The sequence below is a fragment of the Thermomyces dupontii genome (genome assembly GCF_041956625.1).
Source record: "Thermomyces dupontii strain NRRL 2155 unplaced genomic scaffold VTN31scaffold_4, whole genome shotgun sequence".
NCBI lineage: Eukaryota > Fungi > Ascomycota > Eurotiomycetes > Eurotiales > Trichocomaceae > Thermomyces > Thermomyces dupontii.
In genome coordinates, this window is record NW_027192310.1 from 1,674,870 (window position 1) to 1,697,181 (window position 22,312).

At 53.3% G+C, this 22,312-nt stretch overlaps 8 protein-coding genes across 8 annotated transcripts; 4 read left to right on the plus strand and 4 right to left on the minus strand.

Annotated features, from left to right (window-relative positions):
- Window positions 1–541: 541 nt before the first annotated feature.
- VTN31DRAFT_5136 (uncharacterized protein) lies at window positions 542–2,148 on the plus strand (the record flags this gene model as incomplete). The annotated part of the gene is made up of 4 exons (XM_069405602.1): window positions 542–773; window positions 839–1,140; window positions 1,868–1,893; window positions 1,968–2,148. The coding sequence occupies 4 exons, from the start codon at window positions 542–544 to the stop codon at window positions 2,146–2,148; spliced, it is 741 nt and encodes a 246-aa protein (XP_069260649.1).
- A 428-nt stretch (window positions 2,149–2,576) lies between these two features.
- Window positions 2,577–4,848, minus strand: VTN31DRAFT_5137 (uncharacterized protein; the record flags this gene model as incomplete). The annotated part of the gene is made up of 4 exons (XM_069405603.1): window positions 2,577–3,694; window positions 3,748–3,931; window positions 3,984–4,689; window positions 4,745–4,848. The coding sequence occupies 4 exons, from the start codon at window positions 4,846–4,848 to the stop codon at window positions 2,577–2,579; spliced, it is 2,112 nt and encodes a 703-aa protein (XP_069260650.1).
- A 491-nt stretch (window positions 4,849–5,339) lies between these two features.
- Window positions 5,340–6,442, plus strand: VTN31DRAFT_5138 (uncharacterized protein; the record flags this gene model as incomplete). The annotated part of the gene is made up of 2 exons (XM_069405604.1): window positions 5,340–5,459; window positions 5,519–6,442. 2 exons carry the CDS (start codon window positions 5,340–5,342, stop codon window positions 6,440–6,442), a joined length of 1,044 nt encoding a protein of 347 aa, XP_069260651.1.
- Window positions 6,443–7,781: 1,339 nt separating this feature from the next.
- Window positions 7,782–10,213, plus strand: VTN31DRAFT_5139 (uncharacterized protein; the record flags this gene model as incomplete). Its single annotated transcript, XM_069405605.1, has 6 exons — window positions 7,782–7,869; window positions 7,934–8,031; window positions 8,093–8,368; window positions 8,430–9,792; window positions 9,854–10,049; window positions 10,105–10,213. 6 exons carry the CDS (start codon window positions 7,782–7,784, stop codon window positions 10,211–10,213), a joined length of 2,130 nt encoding a protein of 709 aa, XP_069260652.1.
- Window positions 10,214–11,207: 994 nt separating this feature from the next.
- On the plus strand, window positions 11,208–12,390 carry VTN31DRAFT_5140 (uncharacterized protein; the record flags this gene model as incomplete). Its single annotated transcript, XM_069405607.1, has 4 exons — window positions 11,208–11,242; window positions 11,298–11,469; window positions 11,520–11,669; window positions 11,719–12,390. 4 exons carry the CDS (start codon window positions 11,208–11,210, stop codon window positions 12,388–12,390), a joined length of 1,029 nt encoding a protein of 342 aa, XP_069260653.1.
- An 824-nt stretch (window positions 12,391–13,214) lies between these two features.
- VTN31DRAFT_5141 (uncharacterized protein) lies at window positions 13,215–16,663 on the minus strand (the record flags this gene model as incomplete). Its single annotated transcript, XM_069405608.1, has 3 exons — window positions 13,215–13,365; window positions 13,431–16,353; window positions 16,441–16,663. The coding sequence occupies 3 exons, from the start codon at window positions 16,661–16,663 to the stop codon at window positions 13,215–13,217; spliced, it is 3,297 nt and encodes a 1,098-aa protein (XP_069260654.1).
- A 694-nt stretch (window positions 16,664–17,357) lies between these two features.
- On the minus strand, window positions 17,358–17,922 carry VTN31DRAFT_5142 (uncharacterized protein; the record flags this gene model as incomplete). Its single annotated transcript, XM_069405609.1, has 3 exons — window positions 17,358–17,531; window positions 17,597–17,741; window positions 17,810–17,922. The coding sequence occupies 3 exons, from the start codon at window positions 17,920–17,922 to the stop codon at window positions 17,358–17,360; spliced, it is 432 nt and encodes a 143-aa protein (XP_069260655.1).
- A 1,934-nt stretch (window positions 17,923–19,856) lies between these two features.
- Window positions 19,857–22,178, minus strand: VTN31DRAFT_5143 (uncharacterized protein; the record flags this gene model as incomplete). Its single annotated transcript, XM_069405610.1, has 4 exons — window positions 19,857–20,349; window positions 20,406–21,811; window positions 21,864–21,990; window positions 22,045–22,178. The coding sequence occupies 4 exons, from the start codon at window positions 22,176–22,178 to the stop codon at window positions 19,857–19,859; spliced, it is 2,160 nt and encodes a 719-aa protein (XP_069260656.1).
- Between the last annotated feature and the right edge of the window lie 134 nt (window positions 22,179–22,312).

Consider the following 22,312-nt stretch of genomic DNA (forward strand, 5'->3'; position numbering starts at 1 on the left):
GTTCGCTCACACGCCACCCGTGATTCCAGCACAAAGAACGTCCCTTGAATTGGTTGATACTTGGCGTGAGCTGCTAAGAAGCTCTTCTGTGTAGCCCATTGTTATAATCTCGCATCCACAAGTGAGAGACAATGAATGAATGAACCCTGATCCAATGACGAACAGCTGCACCGAGTCGACGGGGCCGAGTCGCCCGCACTTGAGCCCTAAATCGGGCTCTTCGACCGAGCCGGAGCCCTTGATGACCGATGAATGCGTACGTGATGGATTACAGTATGGGAAATTTACCTTGCTACTGTTTCATCTCCTCGCTACCTGTCGACCTGATAGCTACGAATCAACCGGTTGGTTGAACAAAGGGTTAGGGCTACTGCTGGTCGCAGAACCTGTAGACCAAACTGTGAAGCCAGTCAAAAAGTACATGAATATATAAAATAATGCTTTGAACCCTCCATCGAACGTACCGAGTCAAGGATTAGTTTTCTGAAAGGTATCAAGGTTCGAGTGAAGCACTTCTTGTCCCCAGAGGATCGAATTCAGCATGAACTTCCTCACGGCTCTTCTTGCTGCCATTCCTCTTTTCCTTGCAGCAGCCATCAGCAAAGACGCCTCTGAGCCTACTGAAAAATGGATCGAGCTTGTGGCCGATGAACAAAAGAACTGCCGCCTCCAGGCACACAATTGGGGCTGGGAAGGTTATGGGTATCCTTGCAACGACCTTTCTCCATCATTGGGAAAATTGAACGGTACCACAAACAAGTGCCAGGCAGCAGGTACGTAGGTTACTATATAACTGCCATATTACTACCAAGAGTACGTTAGGCTCATTGTAAAGCAGACGGTGGTGCGGTGTCTCCAGAGGTCACTTTGTGCCACAAGAATCAAACCATCAAGATGGCTTTCGACGGCCCAGGGTACGGCTTCGTCAACTTCACTCGCAAGTCGCTCGGACCCGAGAGCCCAGATGCAAATGTGACAAGTTTCCCAGTGGGAACCCGTGTCGAGTGTCGGACATACCTGGATGTCATCGACGACAAAATTATTGCGCAGAAGGATTGTGTTCTGAATCCTGGAGATGATCGTCCGGCAGCTGAGTCTGCCGTAGATAAAAGGCTATGGAAATCTGAGTTTCATAGATATGTTCGTCAGTCCGGTTTACTGATAAGCCCATAAGGTTCACCATACGTTAGGGGCACTGTTCATTTTGATTGTTTTGTCAAATGCTGGACATTTACGTGATGAAATTCCTTGTGTCATGTGCGCAACACCCCTAATGCCATTATTCCTCTTAGAATGGATGTTATGAATGAGTACCTATTATGCATGATTCATGTTTTCTGCTATCTCTTTGTACGGCAGTGCAGAAGATATGGAGAAATTGGCCAGATCAGATGTGGTGCCCTCGCATAACGGCGGACCCAGGGGCCTTGAAACAACTCGATGCCATCAGATACAACTCCTTATGCACTTGCCTGGATCCTTGAATCATTGTCCGTTCATTAACGAACACAGTGCTAGTACTACGTGTACCAAAGCTGGCACTACTTGTAGTTCTTGATATTCAACACAAAGAACATCCCTTGTTTTCTACTGTCAAGGACCTATGAACTCACATCCTGATGTGAGTCAATTGCTGAATCCTGATTTGTCTGCTACAGTTCTTTGATGAACAGATCGCTGCTCCATTGCCATAGACCTCTGCTCGAGTCGGCAGGGTCCAGACACTCACACTCAAACCCTACATGGAACCTTTGTACTTGGAGCCATTGATGATTGATCCATGCTGACTTCGTTCCGATTGCAGTCGGCCAGACTGATAGCTGAGGGGTTATCCTTGCAATGACCTCTCTCGTCCACTGGGGAAAAGGGACGGTATCAAATGTCACGCAGCAAGTTCGTACCTAGGACCTAGTACCGTTGACAAATGGTTCGGACTCACTGAAAGATACTAAATTCCTTACTTCTAGACGGGCGGTGCGGTGTCGCCCGAAGTTTCCTACGTGCGACGAGAACCAAACAATCAAACTGGCTTCTGAGGGCCCGGGTTTTGGCTTCGTGAACTTCACTCGCAAGTCTCTAAACCAAGGGTCCGGATACAGAGCTGTTCAATGTGCCGCTGGCAACCCGTGTCGGGTGCCGGACCTATAAGGACGCCTACGACCGGATCATGGCGGATGATAATTGCGTTTTGAATCACAGCGAGAGGTCCAGCAGGCTATTTTGCCGTGGATACGAAGTTATGAAAGTACAATGGATTCCACAGATACCGTCGCCAGGATTGCATAGAGCGTATCAGTATGGAAGGTATTCCTCAGGTATAACCAGGGACTCTATTCATACATCGTTGAAGTGGTTGACTGCTTCTCAGATGCTAAACTTCGACTGGAGTCATTCAAAAAGCTTCAAAGGAGATGTACGTGATGAATCTTTCGTCCCGAGAGTACCTCTGGTCTTGTGTCATGGACGGATTCGGTATCCCATCGACTGTTCATCATGTGCAACGCCTCCAATGCTATTATTCCTGTCCATAAACGGTATCTATACTCCCGGAAGAAAATGCTACAATGTCAATCAATTTAGTGCATTCCATCACCCGGCCCCGGCTCCCTTCTCGCTCGAACATCCCTCATTAACGCCTTTGCCTCCTCGACTTCAACACCATCCTGGCACAACTCACTCGCCAACTGGTCCGCTCGCGCAAGATCATCATGCCGCAGAGCCCATCGCGCGAGCCATAACCGGGCTTTGGACGTCGTGGCCGTCACGCCCGTACCCCCGACGGTTTCCGGCTCATCTTCCGGATCGAGGGTGTGGCGACGGCGGTGATCATCATCACGGCGGCGGTGGTGCTGGCTGCGGCGACGACTGCCGCGGGGTCGGGACGTTCCGTCTTCAGATTCCTGATCTGACGACTCCGATTCCGACGAGGAGGACAACACTGACGGGCCGCCCAAGTCCGACCCGTCCTCTGGCGGGTCGATCTCGCCTGTTTCCTGCTGTAGAGTGAGTTCCATGTATGCAGCGGCTTCGTCCATATCGCCGAGCCGCTCATATAACGTCGCGATTTGGTACAGCGCGTCCGGGTCGAGGATTCTTCGGCCGCCGGCGTCGGCGCCTCCTGATGGCTCGTAATACGATCCGGCGACCAACGCGCGCTTCATCGCCTTGATGCTCTGCTCAATTCGGTCCATCTTGGCGTAGCACGTGCCGACTGCCTGCCACATCTTGGGGTCGTATGGTCGCAGGGCCGCCGCGCGTTGGTAGTAGAACAGCGCATAGTAGGACATGTCGAGCACCTCGTATGCCTGGCCCAGGCCGTACCAGGCGCGGTAGTCCTTGCGGTTAATGTCGACCGCCCGGCGGTACGACTCGATCGCCGCGTGCGTGTTCTTCATCTCGATGTATTCATGACCCATCAGGGTCCATGCGGAGAGGAAGTTCCGGTCCAGAGTCAGCGCGCGCCGGAAGTACATGACTGCTTTTTCGTGCTCCGACTTCAGGGAGTAGTAGTTGCCTACGACGCAGCAGGTCTCGGGCCGGAATTTGTCCGTTGCTGTGGCCAGCTGGGCGATGAATGCAAGCTGGGGTCGAGCGCCCATGACGTAAAGGATATTCGAGTAGTGGTCCAAACCATCCAGTCGATGGGGTGAAGAGATGAGAATATCGGCAAATATTGAGGAAGCTTCCTCAAAGTCTGGGTCGTGTCAGAGAAGACCAGACGTTCGTATGAATCGAGATTCTGCTTACCTTTAGAGTGATAGTATAGAAGAGCTCGCTGCGTCTTGAGGAACGCGCTGTTAGGAAAGATATTTTCAAGACCGGTCAGCATCTGATGGGTGTCCTCAGTGGCTTGGTACAGCTCCTGGCTGCAGTATACATGAAAGACCAAAGACATAATATGGTCCGGCAGCTCTTCTGACACTTGTCTCAACTATTGCCGTCAGTCTTTCTGATTGAACAAGCAATGAGCAAGGCGCACGCACATCTTCCACGCTAGGCACCAAGTCGCTCAACTCCTGCCATGCGCTCCAGTTGAACGGGTATAGATGTACGCTACGTATCAACCATTTTTTGGCTTCTTCAAGGTTCTTTCCTTTGAGCAGAATCACTCCGTAGAGGTACTCTAGCCAGCCCTGCCCACGGTCCTCCAGTCCGCGTTCCCTGCGTTCAGCGAACCATCCCTCCAGACCGCGGGCCAAGTCGGGCAGCTCCCGGTTTACTGTCATCCCACCGTCGGCCGGACCCAGAATCATTTCTGTTTCCTCATCCTTGCGCTTCTCGCCGGCGAGATACTTTGCATACAGCGCCAGAAAGAGTGACTTTTGACTCAAGCGGGGGTAGGGATTCTTCGGTGGAGCGCTGCTTGACTTTGGCCCTGACAGTGGAGTCTTGCCCTTGCCCTTCTGAGACGCAGTCGCTGTGCGACTTTTTGGCGTCGTCATCGGAACGGGCGGAACCGTGGGCGGAAGGAAGACGGCAGCGCAGCGGTCATATTCGCGGGTGTCGAAATATGACTTGGCGAGCAGGTATTTATGAGCTTCCTGTGCCTCGAGCACTGCCTCGGTCGGATCGTGCTGTCGTAGGAACGGGTTGGTAGGTAGCGGCGACTCAGACGTGTCCATTGACGTGTCGGGATCAATGTCGTGGTCGTCGCTGGGAGGAGGGAGGGCGTCCAGCATCTCTGCCGCCCTGTGCCCGAGTAGCTGTTAGATCTTTCCGCAGTATTCTGGACCAAGTGCACTACCATTTTGCGGCCTGGTATAAGCATCGATCGGAACACTTGATGACCGCATCTTCCAAACGGAAGCGCAGCTCCTTGATGCGGTTCTCATCAACTTGCGAAGCCATATTGCCGTCGAGGGCGTCGGCTGAGTGACGCGCGGCTGGAGGCGCACGAGATCGAAACGGCAGATACGGAGGCAATTGTGAGATTGACTGTAATAAGGGCCAGCACCGTCTTTCGAGCAAGTAGAGTCAGAGCTTCATCATGGCATGTACTACTATATCAAGTGCCAATTCACTTCAGTCTGTAAACCACGATATCGAAACGCGACAAACATCACAAACGTGTGGTAGGGCGTAATCGGTTAAACAAACCCATTCTTACAAGCGATCTTCAGGTAATATACAGGTTATGAACGGTATCATACGTTACGTATCAGTCGAACGGTACCTGCAGCTTATCTGCGGGACGGCACACCGCCTTCGCGAGTGGACGTCCAATTTTGTTGTTTTCGAGTCCAGCCTGGTCTGAAGTTGCCATTGAGCCGAGATTCGCTCACTTCTCGCCCTTTCTCGATTCTTAAACCGGCCTCTGTCGCAAATATTGTCCGTCAACCATGGCGACACGTATCACCCGCGAGGAATTCCAGGCGACTCTGCCGACCCTGATCGAGGATATCCTCGCATCTGCCCGCAAATATGAAGTGCCAGAGAACGCCATGAAGTGGTTCGAAACGGTATGCATCCAGAAAACTATTATCAATTCTTGCCGTTGACGGAGTCGCACGCTCTATAGAACCTCAAAACCAACCTCGTCGGCGGCAAAATGAACCGCGGCATGTCGGTCCCTGACTCCGCCATTGCGCTGCTCGGGCGTCCATTGAATAAAGAAGAATTGTTCCACTCCACCCTTCTCGGGTGGTTGACCGAGGCGCTGCAGGCGTTCTTTCTGGTCAGTGACGACATCATGGACGGTTCGATTACCCGCCGCGGACAGCCCTGCTGGTATCGTCGGGAAGGCGTGGGCATGATCGCCATCAACGACGCATTCATGCTGGAGTCGTCAATATATGTGATTCTGAAAAAGGTGTTCCGCGACCACCCGGCCTACGTCGATTTCCTGGAACTGTTCCATGAGGTGACCTTCCAGACGGAGCTCGGACAGCTGTGCGATCTGATCACCGCCCCCGAGGACAAGGTCGATCTCGGCAACTTCTCCATGGACAAGTACACATTCATCGTCAAGTACAAGACGGCATACTACAGCTTCTACTTGCCGGTTGCCTTGGCACTGCACTACCTGCAGCTTGCTACGCCCAAGAACCTAAAGCAGGCGGAAGATATCCTCATTCCGCTGGGCGAGTACTTCCAGATCCAGGACGACTACCTCGATGCGTTCGGTGCACCCGAAGTGATTGGCAAGATCGGCACGGACATCCAGGACAACAAGTGCTCGTGGCTGATCAACCAGGCTCTGGAGATTGTGACGCCCGAGCAGCGCAAGCTGCTGGATGAGGCCTATGGGCGCAAGGACAGTGCTCTGGAAGCCAAAGTCAAGGCCTTGTACCATGAACTGAAGCTGGACCAGCGCTACCTGGAGTTTGAAGAGAAGCGAGTTGCCGAACTGCGGCAGCAGATTGAGGGCGTCGATGAATCCGAGGGATTGAAGAAGGCCGTCTTTGAGACGTACCTGGACAAGATCTACAAGCGCAACAAATAGAGGCAGAACTCAAGATTCTCAATCTTTGCTGTCATATCTCTTCAAGGTCCTTTCAAAGTACATAGCAATAGAATAATACAGTGAATATATTGTTCATCGAGAATCGATTGGTAAAAAGACCAAAAAAGTACCTGGCGTCATCGGACAGACTGCTGGTGAGGTTATGATGTTTGTGGATGCAGTCACATCACTTCTTCCAGTTATTATCTCGGAACAGTGATAGGTGAGCCATCATTGGCGATATCATCTCCGTGGATGCGCCATAGTTCTCCTGCTGTGCCGTCAATTGGCATTGGCTTGAGCAGGTCAGTGCTCAACAGGAGCCAGTAGGGATGAACAGGCGGGAGGAGGATCCGGACCTCCACACTCATCAACTAACCTAACCAAATTAGGCTAGTCTCTTTCCTTGAACAGCTAGACTACCTGAATTGTAGCCCGTGCGTCCGATGATGTAATATCCAGGGGTGTGCGGGATGTTCGTGACGCTGATTGGTCAGCTTGTAGATCATTAGAACGCTTACGTAATGATCGATGGTTCGATTCACGTGCGCAGCATTTCGCTTCTCCACACTTTGGCGATCAGCTGTCAGCACTACATTCCGGGGCATGACGTTATGGAGCAGCTACTAATCGAACTGATCTCCGGTGCATTCCTTTATCGACGGGTTCCAAGATGTTGTATTTGATTCAGACAGCACGATGCTGGCCAAGATGTCGTTCAGAGATGAAGCGGTAACGACGGGATTGCACAGGGGTTCACCGTACAACTCGGCTTCGAGGCGAAAAAAACCTAGGTGAATGTTTGCTGGCTCAAAAAACACCGTCATGGCGTATCGCATGTAGCTCAATGGTCTCGGCCCACGGGATCACTGCATAAAGAAACCGATACATGCCGTTTCTCTGAACTGTTTATGCCATGAATGGAGCAAACATGGCTGTCAAAGGAGCCCAGGCGATGACGGAATCCAGCGGTGCCGAGTGTCTTAAATAAAGCCCGGATTCGGTCAGGAGCTGGGGTTTCTGCCTCAACTCCTCGAGCACACAATGTGTTTTTGTTCGCCATGAAACCGTTCATGATTGAGAAATGATGGAGATTTGACTTTCGCTTGGCTTGTACTTTTCCATCATTGTTCCCCGTCCGCCGTGCGCAGTAAGACAGGGGCCAGGTAGCATCCCCGCCGCAGCTCGCTCACGAGGAGATATTTCCATAGCTTTCCCTGCTGTTACTACTCTGTCGCTCTTCTGTGCATTGCCGGATGTGCAATTAGTTACTACTACCTACCTAGGTACTTTTCCTCCTCTTGTTCATTCCTACTTCGCTCCACTCCATCCACTCGCCATGGCCGAGAGCAATGGCACCGACGTTCCCAGGCGAGACATCTATAACCATATCCTGTTTGAAGTGTCCACAGAAGTGGCCCATCGAGGTTCGCCTACCTTTTTTTATAGTATGACATTGGTCGCTACTGACATCTGATTGCCCCTGAACAGTTGGTGGAATCTACTCCGTCCTTAAGTCCAAGGCACCAGTCACCACTGCAGAGTATGGGGAGCGCTACACTCTGATCGGACCCCTTAATCGCGCATCGGTGCGTACGAAATCTTTCTGATGTGAAATACGAAAAGAAAAAAAGGCTGAATCGTCTGCAGGCCGCCGCCGAGGTCGAAACGCTGACTCCAACAAACCCGGCCTTGGTAGAGACCATTTCTTCGATGAAAGACCGTGGCATTGACATGATCTACGGGCGATGGCTAATTGAAGGAGCGCCCCGGGTTTTGCTCATTGACACTGGTACTGGCTATCGTTTCTTAAACGAGTGGAAGGGGGATCTATGGAACATCGCCAATATCCCGTCCCCGGATGCAGATCACGAAACAAACGAAGCCATTGTGTTTGGCTATCTGGTCGCCTGGTTCCTTGGAGAGGTAAGTCCCCTGCTTCCTCGGCCAGGCCAGTCGTATGTGTCTAATAGCGCCTTGATGACAGTATATCGCGCATGATCGAGAACGTGCCGTCATTGCCCACTTCCACGAATGGCTTGCCAGCGTCGCGCTGCCGCTAACGAAGAAGCGCCACATGGATGTGACCACGATCTTCACCACCCATGCCACGCTGCTGGGGCGCTACCTCTGCGCCGGGTCGGTGGACTTTTACAACAACCTGCAATATTTCGACGTGGATGCCGAGGCCGGGAAACGGGGCATCTACCACCGGTATTGCATTGAGCGAGCCGCAGCACACACGGCTGACGTCTTTACAACCGTGTCGCATATCACCGCGTACGAGAGCGAACACTTGCTAAAGCGGAAGCCCGACGGCGTTCTGCCCAACGGCTTGAATGTCAAGAAATTCTCGGCTGTGCACGAGTTCCAGAACCTCCACTCGCAAGCAAAAGAAAAGATCCACGACTTTGTCCGGGGCCATTTCTACGGTCATATGGATTTTGACCTGGACAACACCCTGTACTACTTTACATCTGGCCGTTACGAGTATCGGAATAAGGGTGTTGATATGTTCATTGAGGCCCTTGCGCGATTGAATTATCGCTTAAAGGTCAGAGGAACGAAGACGACGGTGGTTGCGTTCATCATCATGCCGGCGCAGACGTCCTCACTCAATGTCGAGGCGTTGAAGGGTCAGGCTGTAGTCAGATCGCTGCGGGAGACGCTGAGGAAGGTAGAGAAAAACATGGGCCAGCGATTATTTGAGCGATGTCTGGCGTGGAAAGAGGGAAACAATATGCCCGACGAGAAGGACCTCATTTCCAGCCAAGATCGCATCCTGCTGCGTCGACGGCTCTTCGCCCTCAAGCGGCAGACCTTGCCGCCGATCGTGACGCATAACATGGTCAACGACGCCGACGATCCGATCCTGAATCAGCTTCGTCGCGTACAGTTGTTCAATCACCCAGACGACCGCGTCAAGATTGTGTTTCATCCAGAGTTTCTCAGTTCGGGCAACCCGATCGTGCCACTGGACTATGACGACTTTGTGCGCGGCACCCACTTGGGCGTTTTCCCGTCATACTACGAGCCGTGGGGGTACACCCCGGCTGAGTGCACGGTGATGGGGGTTCCCAACATCACAACGAACCTGTCTGGGTTTGGATGCTACATGGAGGATCTCATCGAGAACCCGTCCGACTACGGGATTCACATTGTCGACCGCCGGCTGCAGAGCGTCGACGAGTCGATTAACCAGCTGACTCAACAAATGTACGACTTTGCCATGCAAACCCGGCGGCAGCGGATCAATCAGCGCAACCGAACAGAGCGGTTGGGCGATATTCTAGACTGGAAGCGCATGGGCCTTGAGTATGTCAAGGCCCGGCAGCTGGCTCTGCGACGAGGTAAGGATGATCTGATTGGCCTCTTCACTTGTTCTCCCCCAACCGATTGACTTTGATACAGCTTACCCGTCATCGTTTGACCCCAACGAAGACTTCACAAAGATCATTGGGGGCACTGCCCAGAAAATCTCTCGCCCACTTTCCGTTCCGGGGTCACCGCGCGACCGAAGTGGCATGATGACACCGGGAGATTTCGCATCCTTGCAGGAGGGGCGTGAAGAACTGAGTACGGAGGACTACGTTGCTTGGAGGTTACCGTGAGTCCAATGTTGCTCCTGAAGGACTGATCAATGGTTGATATGCCCTTCGCAGGGAGGAAGAGGAGCCCGAAGAATATCCGTTCCCGCTGTCGCTGCACATGAGAAACTCTGGAGACCGGACGCAATCTCCACTTGACTCGGCGTTTTTGAACGACAAATGACAGGTCAGAAGTCCGTCATCCGCAAAGATTGGCAACTTGGCTGCATCTTGGACCGATCCACATCTAGCTTGTATCTAACCGTAAGCTGTTTATTGGCGAATTGTGGTGGAATCTCCGCATATTGACTCCATCGAGTCCCATAGGTATCACATACGTGCTCATCTTGAATTGCAACTCTGTAAAATTGGCTGTGCTCGTCGCTATGCATGGCTTTGATCCTACATACTATTCCCAGCTTTCCCATCCGGTCCTCGCCGGAGGTAGATGTTGACGACCTGCCTTTTTTGCTTTAGAGTACAATTGTCTAACCTAATTAGGCTAGCGTTCTGGCTGAATTCAGGGCGAGAAAGGAGCATCATTGGTCAATTGCAAGTCTACGAGTATACGAGGATGTAGATCGCTGACATCAGCAAAGACCTGGTACCTAGTATTTAACCAATTCTACCCCTCCATGCCCCTCTATGACCAACTTGCTCTCAGCAGAATCCTGAAGATTGCCTCGATTCAGCTTTCTCGACTTTCGGTATGTATGTCTATCGACAAGAATGATAGTAGCCTACTTCAAAGGCTAATAATGAATCAATACATAGCATTCATACTCACGACGGTACGATGCCGCCTGGGTCAAACCGCGCAGTCCACGCGCTGGATCCTCTGTCAAGATGGATTCCAACGATCAAGGTATCGTATTGTATAACAGGTCATGGACACGCATGGCAGGTGCTCGACTCGTGTCTGGCCGTTACTCCAAACTCTCGTTGGGATCCGCACCTAGCGAGGGGACGGCTGACTCAGTCGGGCTGAGATTATACTGCCATAACTTGATCTAGTTAATACTAGCGAAAGGACATGCGTGGCTTTGACTCCCCTTCCCCCTTTTGCTCGGCCCGTTTCTCCGAAGGAGAGACGTTGGCCGGGTTGATTGAGTTTTTGTTTGTGCTGACCGGGTGTAGTGACCGCGTACTATATTTAAACACAAGAAATCGCCACGAAAATGTCGACTGACAAGATTACGTTCCTCACTAACTGGTAGGCTTGGGTGCGAGGAACCGGGAAAGCAGACTGTGATTGCTAAACATCGTAGGCACGCGACCCCGTACCATGCCCCGCTCTACCTGGCCCATGCCAAGGGTTACTTCAAGGATGAGGGTCTGAAAGTGGCTCTTCTCGAGCCCAATGACCCGTCCGATGTGACTGAGATCATTGGCAGCGGCAAGGTGGACATGGGTTTCAAGGCCATGATCCACACCTTGGCTGTATGTCTGCCGGATGGTGCATCAGTAAATACAGCATTGACTGGGTCCAGGCCAAGGCGCGCAACTTTCCGGTGACTGCGATCGGATCGCTGCTGGACGAGCCTTTTACGGGCATTGTTTATCTGAAAGGGAGCGGCATCACCTCCGACTTTCGCTCCTTGAAGGGCAAGCGGATCGGCTATGTCGGCGAATTCGGCAAGGTTGGTGGACACATCGGTTTGAGAGGGGCCGGTGGTCTGACAATAACAGATCCAAATCGACGAATTGACCAAGCACTATGGCATGACGGCGGGAGACTACACCGCGGTTCGATGTGGGATGAACGTCACCAAGGCGATCATCAAAGGAGAGGTCGATGCGGGGATTGGGCTGGAGAATGTGCAGATGGTGGAGCTGGAGGAATGGCTCGCGTCGCAGAACCGGCCGCGCGACGACGTGCAGATGCTGCGGATTGACCAGCTGGCGGAGCTGGGCTGCTGCTGCTTCTGCTCGATCCTGTACATTGCCAACGACGCGTTCCTTGCAGCTAACGGGGACAAGGTGCGCAAGTTCCTGCGTGCGGTCAAGCGGGCGACGGACTACGTGCTGGCGGAGCCCGAGAAGGCGTACGAGGAGTACGTCGAGATCAAGCCGATCATGGGCACGACGGTCAACCGCAAGATCTTCGAACGATCGTTTGCGTACTTTAGCCGCGACCTCAAGAACGTGCAGCGCGACTGGGCCAAGGTGACGAACTATGGCAAGCGCCTGGGCATTCTCAACGCGTCGTTCCAGCCCAACTACACCAACGAGTACCTGGGCTGGCCTCTGAGCCCGGACTCGACCGACCCGATCGGCGACCAGATCCGCATGGCGGAGCTGCAAAAGAAGGTTGCGGAGGAGGGAGGATTCCGGCGTCTGGCTGCTCCTTCTACTGCGTGAACTTCTTCTGAACCAAGTTGTTCTGACTATTCGCTCATGATTATCAGATTGACCATCGACCAATAATATCAATCCATTGATCATCCCCAAGTCCTGACGTAAAGACTACGTCATAGGTAGCTCCGACACCAGCCAGCAAGGAACAAGCAAGTCGACGACCGAGTATAGTATATTATATTAACCCATAACCGTCGCTTCTTCTTCAACAAGAAGAGAAGAAAAGAAGAAGAGTCAATTCAATTCAATTCGATTCAATCCAAATCCCAATCCCATAGATATCTCCCACAAACAACAAAACCCACCATTCATCATGCCCCGAGGCGCTGACTACGACAACGGAGTCCCCCAATCCGATAACCCCATCGAAGTCACTCCGGGCGACCACAAAGCCCACGGGACAAATCCAGTACTTCGCATCCCCCGCCCCCTTTTCGTTCCCCCGGACAATTCATTGCTAATGATGAATTTTAGGGATCCGATGTCGACCGCTCATACAAAGCCGCAGCCTTACCCGAAGTAATGGGCGCGAATAACCTCGCCAGCGGCGGCGGGAGTCGCGGGATGGGTTCTGGGAAGAGCGGGGGGAGAGGGCCGAAGACGATGGGGGAGAAGAAGGGGAGAGGGGCGTTGGGGTATTCGTAAACTTTTTTTTTTTTTTCCTTGTAAGGATGAAGAGTCCGAGATGATTATGTATAAAGGATGGGATTATGTACAATGTCTCTATCCATGGATGTAATACGGTACATGAGAATTCGATTGATCGGTTGACTTCGATAAATCGATTGAAGAAAGGAAATGTCCAGGTGAAAATGACGAAGCGTAGGTTATGAGTTGTTTGCCGTGGTGCTGTCAGTTGATGATTGTTCTGGCGGTGGCTTCTTCGCCTGGACGATGCCCTTGAGGTGGTCGCCTAGGTCGCCCGCGCCGTCAATCTTGCCGATCTTTGCGTTGAAGAAGTCGACATCCGCGAGGAGTCTGGATTCATGACTCGGTCAGTATGGTTTATTTTCTTTAGCCGGCCACGTGGGATATCAACGTACCGCTCTCGCCCTCGCTCCGTCTGCACCGTCACCTCCTCAAACGCCTTGCTCCATTGATCTCGGTAGCTGTGAAAAACTGGCTGCATGATCATCTGCACCGTTGATTCCGGGAGATGCCGGGTCAGAACTCGATGCAGCGTTGCTGTTTCCTTGGCCAGCGTCTCCATGTACTTGTTGACGGAGACACCAGCGGTGGAGTCCTCATCCCAGTCGATCTTCTTCATCGCCGCCATGTGGCTCGCTGAGCGGCTGCTCATGATGTCCACCAGCTTCTCGTGGATACCGTTCTGGTGCTCCTGGCACAGCCGCTTGACCTTGTCGAACTCGCCCAGTACCGGCGCCGAAGACGACTGCCGCCGCACAAACTCCCGTACGTATGGAATCAGCGCGATGATGAAACTCAGCGCCTGCGACGACAACGCTAAGTGTTTGGTCGTGATGTTTTTCAGTCCCGCACTGCGCGTCGCCCCAGCGCCCAGGATCAGCTGCGAGGATCGCGAGTTGAACAGCTTCAGGCATTCGGCAAGGTTGGTGCCGATCTCGACCGTCATACTGGGAATGTTCGCCGCCAGCTGCTCGAACCGCTCGATGGTGTACATCATTGTCACAGCGGACTCCGGAATGATGTACCGCTGGTCATCAAACGTCGCCGTCCGCACTTTCTCCTTGCCGGCCCCGTTCACCGTCGTGGTATTCTCGGTGGACGCGGGCTCGGCTGTCGCCGTGGCACTGCTTGCAGCTTCCTCCGGCGAAGCCCAAATCTTCGACGCCTGCAGCCATGAATCCACCTCGGACGTACTGGCACTGAGGATCCGGGAGAGGACAGCGTTTTCGGCGTCGCTGAAATCTTTGGCTTCCCACTTGTCCGAGTCCATCACTTCCACAATATGATGCCGCTGACTGTCGCTGAACCGGGCGATATAATCTCGGATCTGGTTGTCCACCACAGTCTTCAGTGCCGTCCCGCTGCGGCCAGAGATCGCTTCGCACTCGTCCGCAAACATCCGGTTCAGGCTAAAGTACCGCAGAAAATCATCCAAATCCAGATACAATGTCTGCTCAGACCGGACCTTCAGGACCTTCACCATCTGCGACTGGACAATATCGACCGCTTGGCCCAGCAGGCTGGACATGTCCAGGACTTGCAGAGTTTCCTCCTGAGCACCAATCACATCTGCCGAGTTTGCGCGGCCTCCTCCCGACTGGGTGCTGTCTTCCGCACCTTGAGGGTCCGAACTTCGTGATGGAGACCGTACAGCCGACTGACTGGCGGCACTCGAGCCCAGGCCACTTGTGATGTCCAGAAGCACCTTGACCTGGACGCTGAGCCGGCGGAGTGCCTCGCTGACTCCCGTGTAGATGTTCTTCAACATCTCAAATGCATCGCTCGCGTCCATGGCTCGTAGATTTCTTGCGAGAATGGACGATTTCTTCTGCTGGCTCAGTCCTCGCCCGCCATGCGTCGACGCAGACATCATCGAGTCATTGTCGTCGTCACTGGAGCTCGGCAGATGCTTCCGGATCAGACTTTTCATTTCTCGCTGGACTGCAGTCTTGAACGATGTTGCAGCTGGCATTGTGTACTTGGACCGGGATAGGCCAACTAGCTGCGTGTGTAATCGCGATCGCAACTTGTCATCGAATGACATGTAGGCCGGTGACGCGGCCGGCGCCGACCTGCCGCCGCCACGACTGCGCAGGAAGGTGGCGCCCCAGCGCTGTAAGGTAGCATCCGCGGGCACGCTGCTGACATGCTGCCGTAAGTCTGTCAACAAGTCGTCGAGGAATCGGCTCTCGTAGCCCAAGCCGGCCCGCTGTCGAAGACGCGACAGCTCCTCGTCGACGCCCTGGAGAGCGCGAACGCCTCGAAGATCAATGGCAGGCCTCTGGTCCTCTTGCGTCGTCGCATCCTGCCGGCCTCGCTTTCGAGACGCTTGCTCACCGGCCAACAATTTTTCCACCTCATCCAGGCCATCAATAGCTTCTTCAATATCACCCTTCTCAACGAGTGTTTCGCATTCAGTAATCGCTTCGACGACTTCATGTAGCTGGGCAACGGCGTCTGCTAGCTTCCGAACGTTCTCTCTACGTCTGCGCAGATTCACTACTTTCAAACCACCCATGGCTATCTCCTTGTCGATCTTGTGGAGGTCCTTACGGAGGATTTGGATCCGTCTGACGGAATCCGCTGCCTCCGCATGCACCTCACGGAGAGAATCGAGCGCAGTGAAGAAGGACTTGGACGCCGTCGAGATCGAGGAGATCAAATGGATTTCAACCGTGTCCATGTACCACGATAGTTTCTCCTGAAGAATCGCATTCGTTGCCAGTGCTTTCCTTCCCGTGCTAAAAGGCTCTGTAGCAGCCCCATTGACGCCTTTCTCTTCCCCGCGCTTCGCCGGTTGCCGGATAACCTCTGACTTTTCCGAAACCACGTCAAACGTGCGCGGGTTCTCTAAATGAAAATCCTCTTCAAAGTATACACTTGGTATCGTCGATAGTGGGGCCACGGCCTGCGGCCCTTTTCCATGTGATGACCGCCGTCTCCCGCGAGGGTCCAATGGCGAGGTTGCGCGCGAGCCAACGGATAAGCCGGAGAGGCGCCGTTCCGTGGGGTACGATCTGAATCCATCGGATCCCTCCGTCCTAGGCGACGTCGGCCTGGAAGACAGAGTCTTGCCCCTGGCATGCTGTTGTGACTCCCCCTCATCGCCGGCTTCCTTGGCTCGTTGGAACGCATCGTACAGGGATCCGACCTGATCAAGATAGGGTTGAAACGCTTTCGAGTCCACGTTTGGCACGTTCGTTAGGGTGACCGTTGGAATGTCCTTTGTCGACGGAGGTTTGTAGCCGCCCGACGGGGCTGTAGTGTGGGCAACGAGGCCTGTCCGGACAATCGGAGGCTGAAGAAGGGTTGATATGGCTACGACGCACATACAAGCCGACAATCAGCAACAAAAAACAACATAAATCACCCGCCGAATCGCCCTTGCAATCACAGAACACTAACCATTTTGACAGGATTCCGCAATAGAAGAATGATGCGGTGCCGGGTCCAAGATGCCGCCGATACTGCTGGCGACGCTAGCCGTTGAGGATCGTCGAGTGCTGAACCGTTGGAACGGAAGCGCCCGCGAGGATTCGTGCTGCGACGGTTGGGACTGCCGAAATGGTGGTGCTGAGCTCACCGAGGCGAGGCTATCGATCGACTTCCGTGGACTCGGGGCCGTCATTTCGGAGGTAGGGCATATGCCCAAGCCCAGGCATCCACCATCAAGCTGTCGAAGAATGGTTCAGCAACCGTTCACCGACGCATTGGCGCGATGGTTGCCGATTCAGAGCTGAAAAATCACTATGGCCAACAGCAATAATGACACTCAGCAGGCCTCGACTTCCGAATTGCAGTCGCGCTGTACTCCTTCGTAGCCGGCCACTTCAACAGCTCGGTCTGCCGCGTCGATACATCCCCGTACTCCTGATTATGTAAGACATTCCGGAAGTACGTTCTTCCGGAGCCGCTACAATGTGTTTTCACGTGACTGATGGGAATCACGTGTCCGCAATAGAAGCCCAATTGGTCCGGGCTCCGGGCAGCGCCTCGGGTCGGCACTGCTGAGTGCTGACGAGGACTACATCATTTTAGATGGATGACTTCTCACACTCCTACTAGATGTTTCTAACCACAGAGTCACGGACATTTGCAGTACAATTTAGGGCTCCTCCATTGCTGTTAACGTGGACGGCTCGGACCTTGAAAGCAAGAGGCCGAGCCGCCGAGGCTACACGAACAACTTGTCCAGGCACGACAGGAGTACATAGTATTGTCCGTCAGTTCTCGGGACGCTGGGGTAGACAACATAGCTGCGGATGATATCTGTGGTTAGTTGTCTAGTGTATAGCAATGCCGGATAATAGCTACGGGGACACTCACAAGTCGAACATCATGTGAATGTTGCGGTTCCGGCCGTCAGCGCGGGCCTTACTGGCAAGGAAAATGACTTCCTCCTTCCTCCACTGCTTGAACCGCGTCAGAGGTGCCAGAGCTGCGGCCTCGAAGCCGTTCGCTTCGGCCTGGGTCTGGTTCCAGGCGCCAACTTTCTTCTGTCGAAGAGGTCAGTACTGGAGTGTTATTGATTCACCGTCTGGGGGCAAAGGGGATAACTGACAAGATGGGGATCCTTTGGCCAGACGCCGTATGGAATGACAAACTTCTCCACATGGATGTTCACGAACCCGGCCTCCTTGAACCACTGCTCATTCTCATGGCGATAATCAATTACTGACGATGTCAGTGATGCATTGTATGATGATCTATATGTTGATGAACATGTGTGAGCATGCTTATGGGATCCGGAGCGCCATGTTGTCACATCACGTACAGTTCATCGCCATAAGAAGAGTCATTCTCAAACTGTGCGACTCGAGTAAGTAATGCATTCTGGTGTACCGCAATGGAGAGCTCTCGTATCCACTTCAACGTTTGCCGGGGCATGGTTGGTGGTGGTTGTTTGTTCCTGAGCAGATGGTTCCGTCATGGTGGAATAATCTGTCGAATTCCAGGAAGGTCGATGACTGACTGATCACACGTTCAACAATTCAAATCAAAACTATGAACTTCGTGTCTTGGATGCAGGACCCTTTCGAACAGTTCCCAAGAGCTGATCCCAACAGCCAGAATGTCTTTGTAAGTTGCAATTCTGTGACCAGCGGTCGCTGCCCCGGATCAGTATTTATGTGCGCAAGTGGATAACCTACATACCTGCGGACCAGGATGCTCACTTTTAGTTCCCCGCCGGCGTTGCTGCACCCCTGCCAAAAGGGTGACGGCTGGCACCGCATGGGGTAAATCGTGACAGGGGTGTCTAGTTCTAAACACCCTTACTGTACCAGGTTTGCCCTCTCCACCGACTGAGTCAACGTGTACTCCATAGTACAGCACTTGAAGGTGTAGCTACTTCAGGGAGCAAAGACACCAACTGATCAGGGACCAGGGACATGGCTTTGGGGTCGGGGAGAATTCCGGTCACGAAGAACTTGGGCACTGCCAGTGGCCTCTGGAAACGGCCGTACGTCGGGAAAATTGGGGTTGATAGGAGGCGTCTCCATACTCACATACTATGCTTGAGCCGCCGTAGAGGACGGAGATCGTTGTTGATGGCGAGTGATGTACGGAGTACTAGTGTACGAGTAATCTCTTTGTGATCGGGAGTGAGCGTCGGTTGAGCCAGTCGAGCATTGGAAGCATTCAATGGGCTCGAGGTCTGCATTGGTGTGCACATCGCCCCAGCCCTTTGCAACTAGTCCCTCCTGCCAATCAGCGCTGCCGGGTCGAGATCGCCTTGATTCCTCGGCGGCCCGTCCTGAGCCTAAACGCGGCGGAAGAAAAATAGCCACTGTAATCTAACTTCGTCTCTTGACAAGTCTTGAACAAAATGCCCCGCCGTGGAAGCAGCCGCGCGGCAGACCTCTGACCGCAGCAACAGTTCGTTGACCTGATGGCCTTTGATCTGTTGATGTTTGTTGTTGGAAGGACGTTATGAAACGTCTTGTTTCCTAAAGAATTTTCAAAAGGCACGAGTCTAACACCAAGACGGACGTCGCCATTTGCTCCAAGTTGTCCGGGTATGAATTGACAATCGCAAACAGCAGTGCACATGGTGAGGGCCTTGAACTGAACGGAGAGCGTTGATCTGTTGCAAGACTCATAGTCTTACGGGCCACTACAAGACACTATAGAGGGTTCCACGGTATCGAGTACTCCGTCGTTTACGGAGTAGATTGATCAATTGACAGAAATACTTACCTACTAGGTACCTCACTTGACGGGACACGTCACCAGGGGAGCCAAACTTGGCTATCAAGAGACCAACTAGGTTGGCTATCAGGTAATCGAAGTGCAGGAGAATAGTATGCTCCGTGCGGAGTACGATGTAGGTAGGTACCGACAAACACAAGGATCGAAAAGACTTCAACCGAAACAGCCAGCAAGGAGAACCCACAAGAATGGGTTCGAAACCGATGAAAGGGCCGACAACAGTATACCACAACGGCAAATTGCTTCAACTGTGGTCATGGCGGGCACGGTGCGAAAGATTGCCCCTACTTAGACTCATCTGAACAACCAAGGAACTGGAACCATAACTTTGGCAGTAGGTACTTAGGTAGGTAGGTAGTGACGTACTTTGGAAGACATTATATTTCCAGGACTCCAAACTTTGCTCTCGATAACTTATTTCGATGCGTTGAGAACCAAGGGCTCTGTTGTTATGTCATTAATAGAATCAAAGCTTTGTCTCCAATTCCAATTACTATCCCTTACACCTTAAACTCCTGTCCTATCAACATGATCCCACAAGAGACTATACATGATGCAAAACAATAAAACCGTCATGTCATCGAAGCCATCAGACCGCAAAGAGTATAAATTTATACCCCATTGCGATAAACCTGCGACCCTCCCGACCGAATCCGAATCGTATCCCTCCGCTGAAGAATCATCAGCGCGCGGTTCAGCGCCTGCTCACTGTATCCGCGACCTTCAACAAACTCGCGGCGCAGCGTTGCCAGGCTGGTGCTCCAGCCGATGGGCAGCCGCCGCTTGAGCTCGTCCTCAACCTTGGATACTTCCTCCATCAGTTCCTTGCTGCCCTGGGTCTCGCCCTGGGTGACAGCGTCCATGGTTGATGCGAGGAACAGGCGGATGGCCTCGTCGACGTGCGCCGTGGTAGCCACGGGGGACAGGGACAGCTTGGCGAGGGCTTCCGTGATCCGGACGATGGCTTCCAGTTGGCGTACCGTGATGGGGATCGAGGATCGGGCGTTGGCGTCGAGCTCCGCCCGGTGGACTTGCTTCCGGATGGAGACGAAGTGCGATGAGAGCTTTTCGGCGGCTTCTTCGGAGAGTTGGGGGGCGCAGCGCCTGTTGGAACTCCAGTTAGTAAGGGAATGAAGAAATTCACGGAAAGGAGAGCGTACGTTCTGCAGTAGGTGATGTACCGCTTCATCTTCTCCAGCGGGATTTCCGCCTCAACGTGCTCCTCGACGCCCTTGCCGCCCATGTGAATGCCCATGACGTGGCGGGCGATCCGCTCGTCACGGCTGCGCTCGTGATCGTCGCGCACAATGAAGATCATGTCAAATCGAGACAGAATGGTCGTCTGAAAATCAATGTTCTCTGCCGGCGTCTTAAGGTCATCGTAGCGCCCAAAGACGGGATTGGCGGCTGCGAGGACCGAGGTTCGCGCGTTGAGAATTGTTGTGATGCCAGCCTTGGCGATGGAGATTGTCTGCTGCTCCATGGCCTCGTGGATGGCAACTCGATCCTCATCTCGCATCTTGTCAAACTCGTCTATGCACACCACGCCGCCGTCGGCGAGGACCATGGCACCGCCCTCCAGGTAGAACTCACGGCTAGCCGGATCCCGTTGTACGGAAGCCGTCAGACCGGCGGCCGAAGAGCCCTTGCCAGAGGTGTAGATGGCAATGGGTGCCACCTTTTCCACGAACTTCAGAAGCTGGGACTTGGCCGTACCGGGATCACCTAGCAGTAGCACGTTGATATCTCCACGGAGCTTGATGCCGTCCGGGAGAATCTTCTTCGAGCCGCCCATGAGGAGGCACAGAATGGCCTTTTTGATGTCCAGATTCCCATAGATTGAAGGCGCAATGCTTCGAGCGAGTGCCTCATACAGGTCTGGCCGCCGACTCATCTCCAGGAACTCCTGCTCTTCTTCTTCCGAGAACACGGCGGCACCCTTGGCTGTGTGGTCGACATCAGTCGTGATGCCCACTGCCCGAAGGTACGGATTCCGAATGGCCACAGCATTAGCTTTGGCGCTGCCACCCTTGGATTGGTAAATGGAGAAAATGCCCATGACTGTGCACCGAGAACCAGGAACGACCCGGTTGGCGAGATATCGATCCGCAGAGATCAACACATGTCGCGGCAATTCTCCCACAGGCACCTGCTCCGGCGCCTCCTGGAGCTTCAGCACCTGTTGATCGACAAACTGGCATTTCTCGTGCACAATGACGTAGGGGTCTAGTGGACATTTCGCAGCGGGCTCATCGCTAGGTTGCGATTCCCGGCCGCATCGTCGCGGAAGTGTTAACCCGGAGAAACCACCGTCGACGGCGATGTTTTCAGTATGTCCACAGCTACGGCATTGAATGTGGACAACGGATGCCTTCGACGAAACTGTGGATGCGCCAATGACAATTCCAGGGATTCGCACTAAATGGGAGACGTTCGTTGCGTTCAAATCTCGAATTGATATGTGTGAGGCGCTCGAATGCAAGAGAAGTTGATGCGGCGGGAGTTCAATGTCCCGCTGGTGGGGGTATACGATGTGACGTGTGCACTCTTTCAAAGCCGCCTCGAACTGTGCATCGATTAGTGACGAGATCTTCGATTGCACGATCTATCGCACAAACCAGAGGAATAATGTCGGCAGGCTCTGTGGTAAGTTTGTGGGCGAGCTCTTCGTTGTACGAGATCAGATGAGCAATATCAACGTCGCAGTAGTACTGTTTTACCAGGACATTTTGTCGCAATTGATCCCTGCAGCAGACGTATTAGTGTCCGTACTTGTGCTGGTTCCGTGATTCAACGTACCGGTAGATGAATGCATTGTCGAGCTGGAACGCGAGAATGAACTCGCGGAGACGAGCCTGGATTTGTACGCGAGAATCATCAGACTGGTGGCTTCCACCAGCCACTGACAGTGTGTATGGAGTGCGCCGGTCCATCTTCCCCGTAGACCACCGGCAGAATAAGGACAAGACGGTGATTGAGGTAGTAGGGGAGACGATCCGAAAAACTGCTGCCCGTGTGTTTGTCGGGTTGTCTTTGCAGTGGTGGCATTGCGCGGAAAGACGCGAGA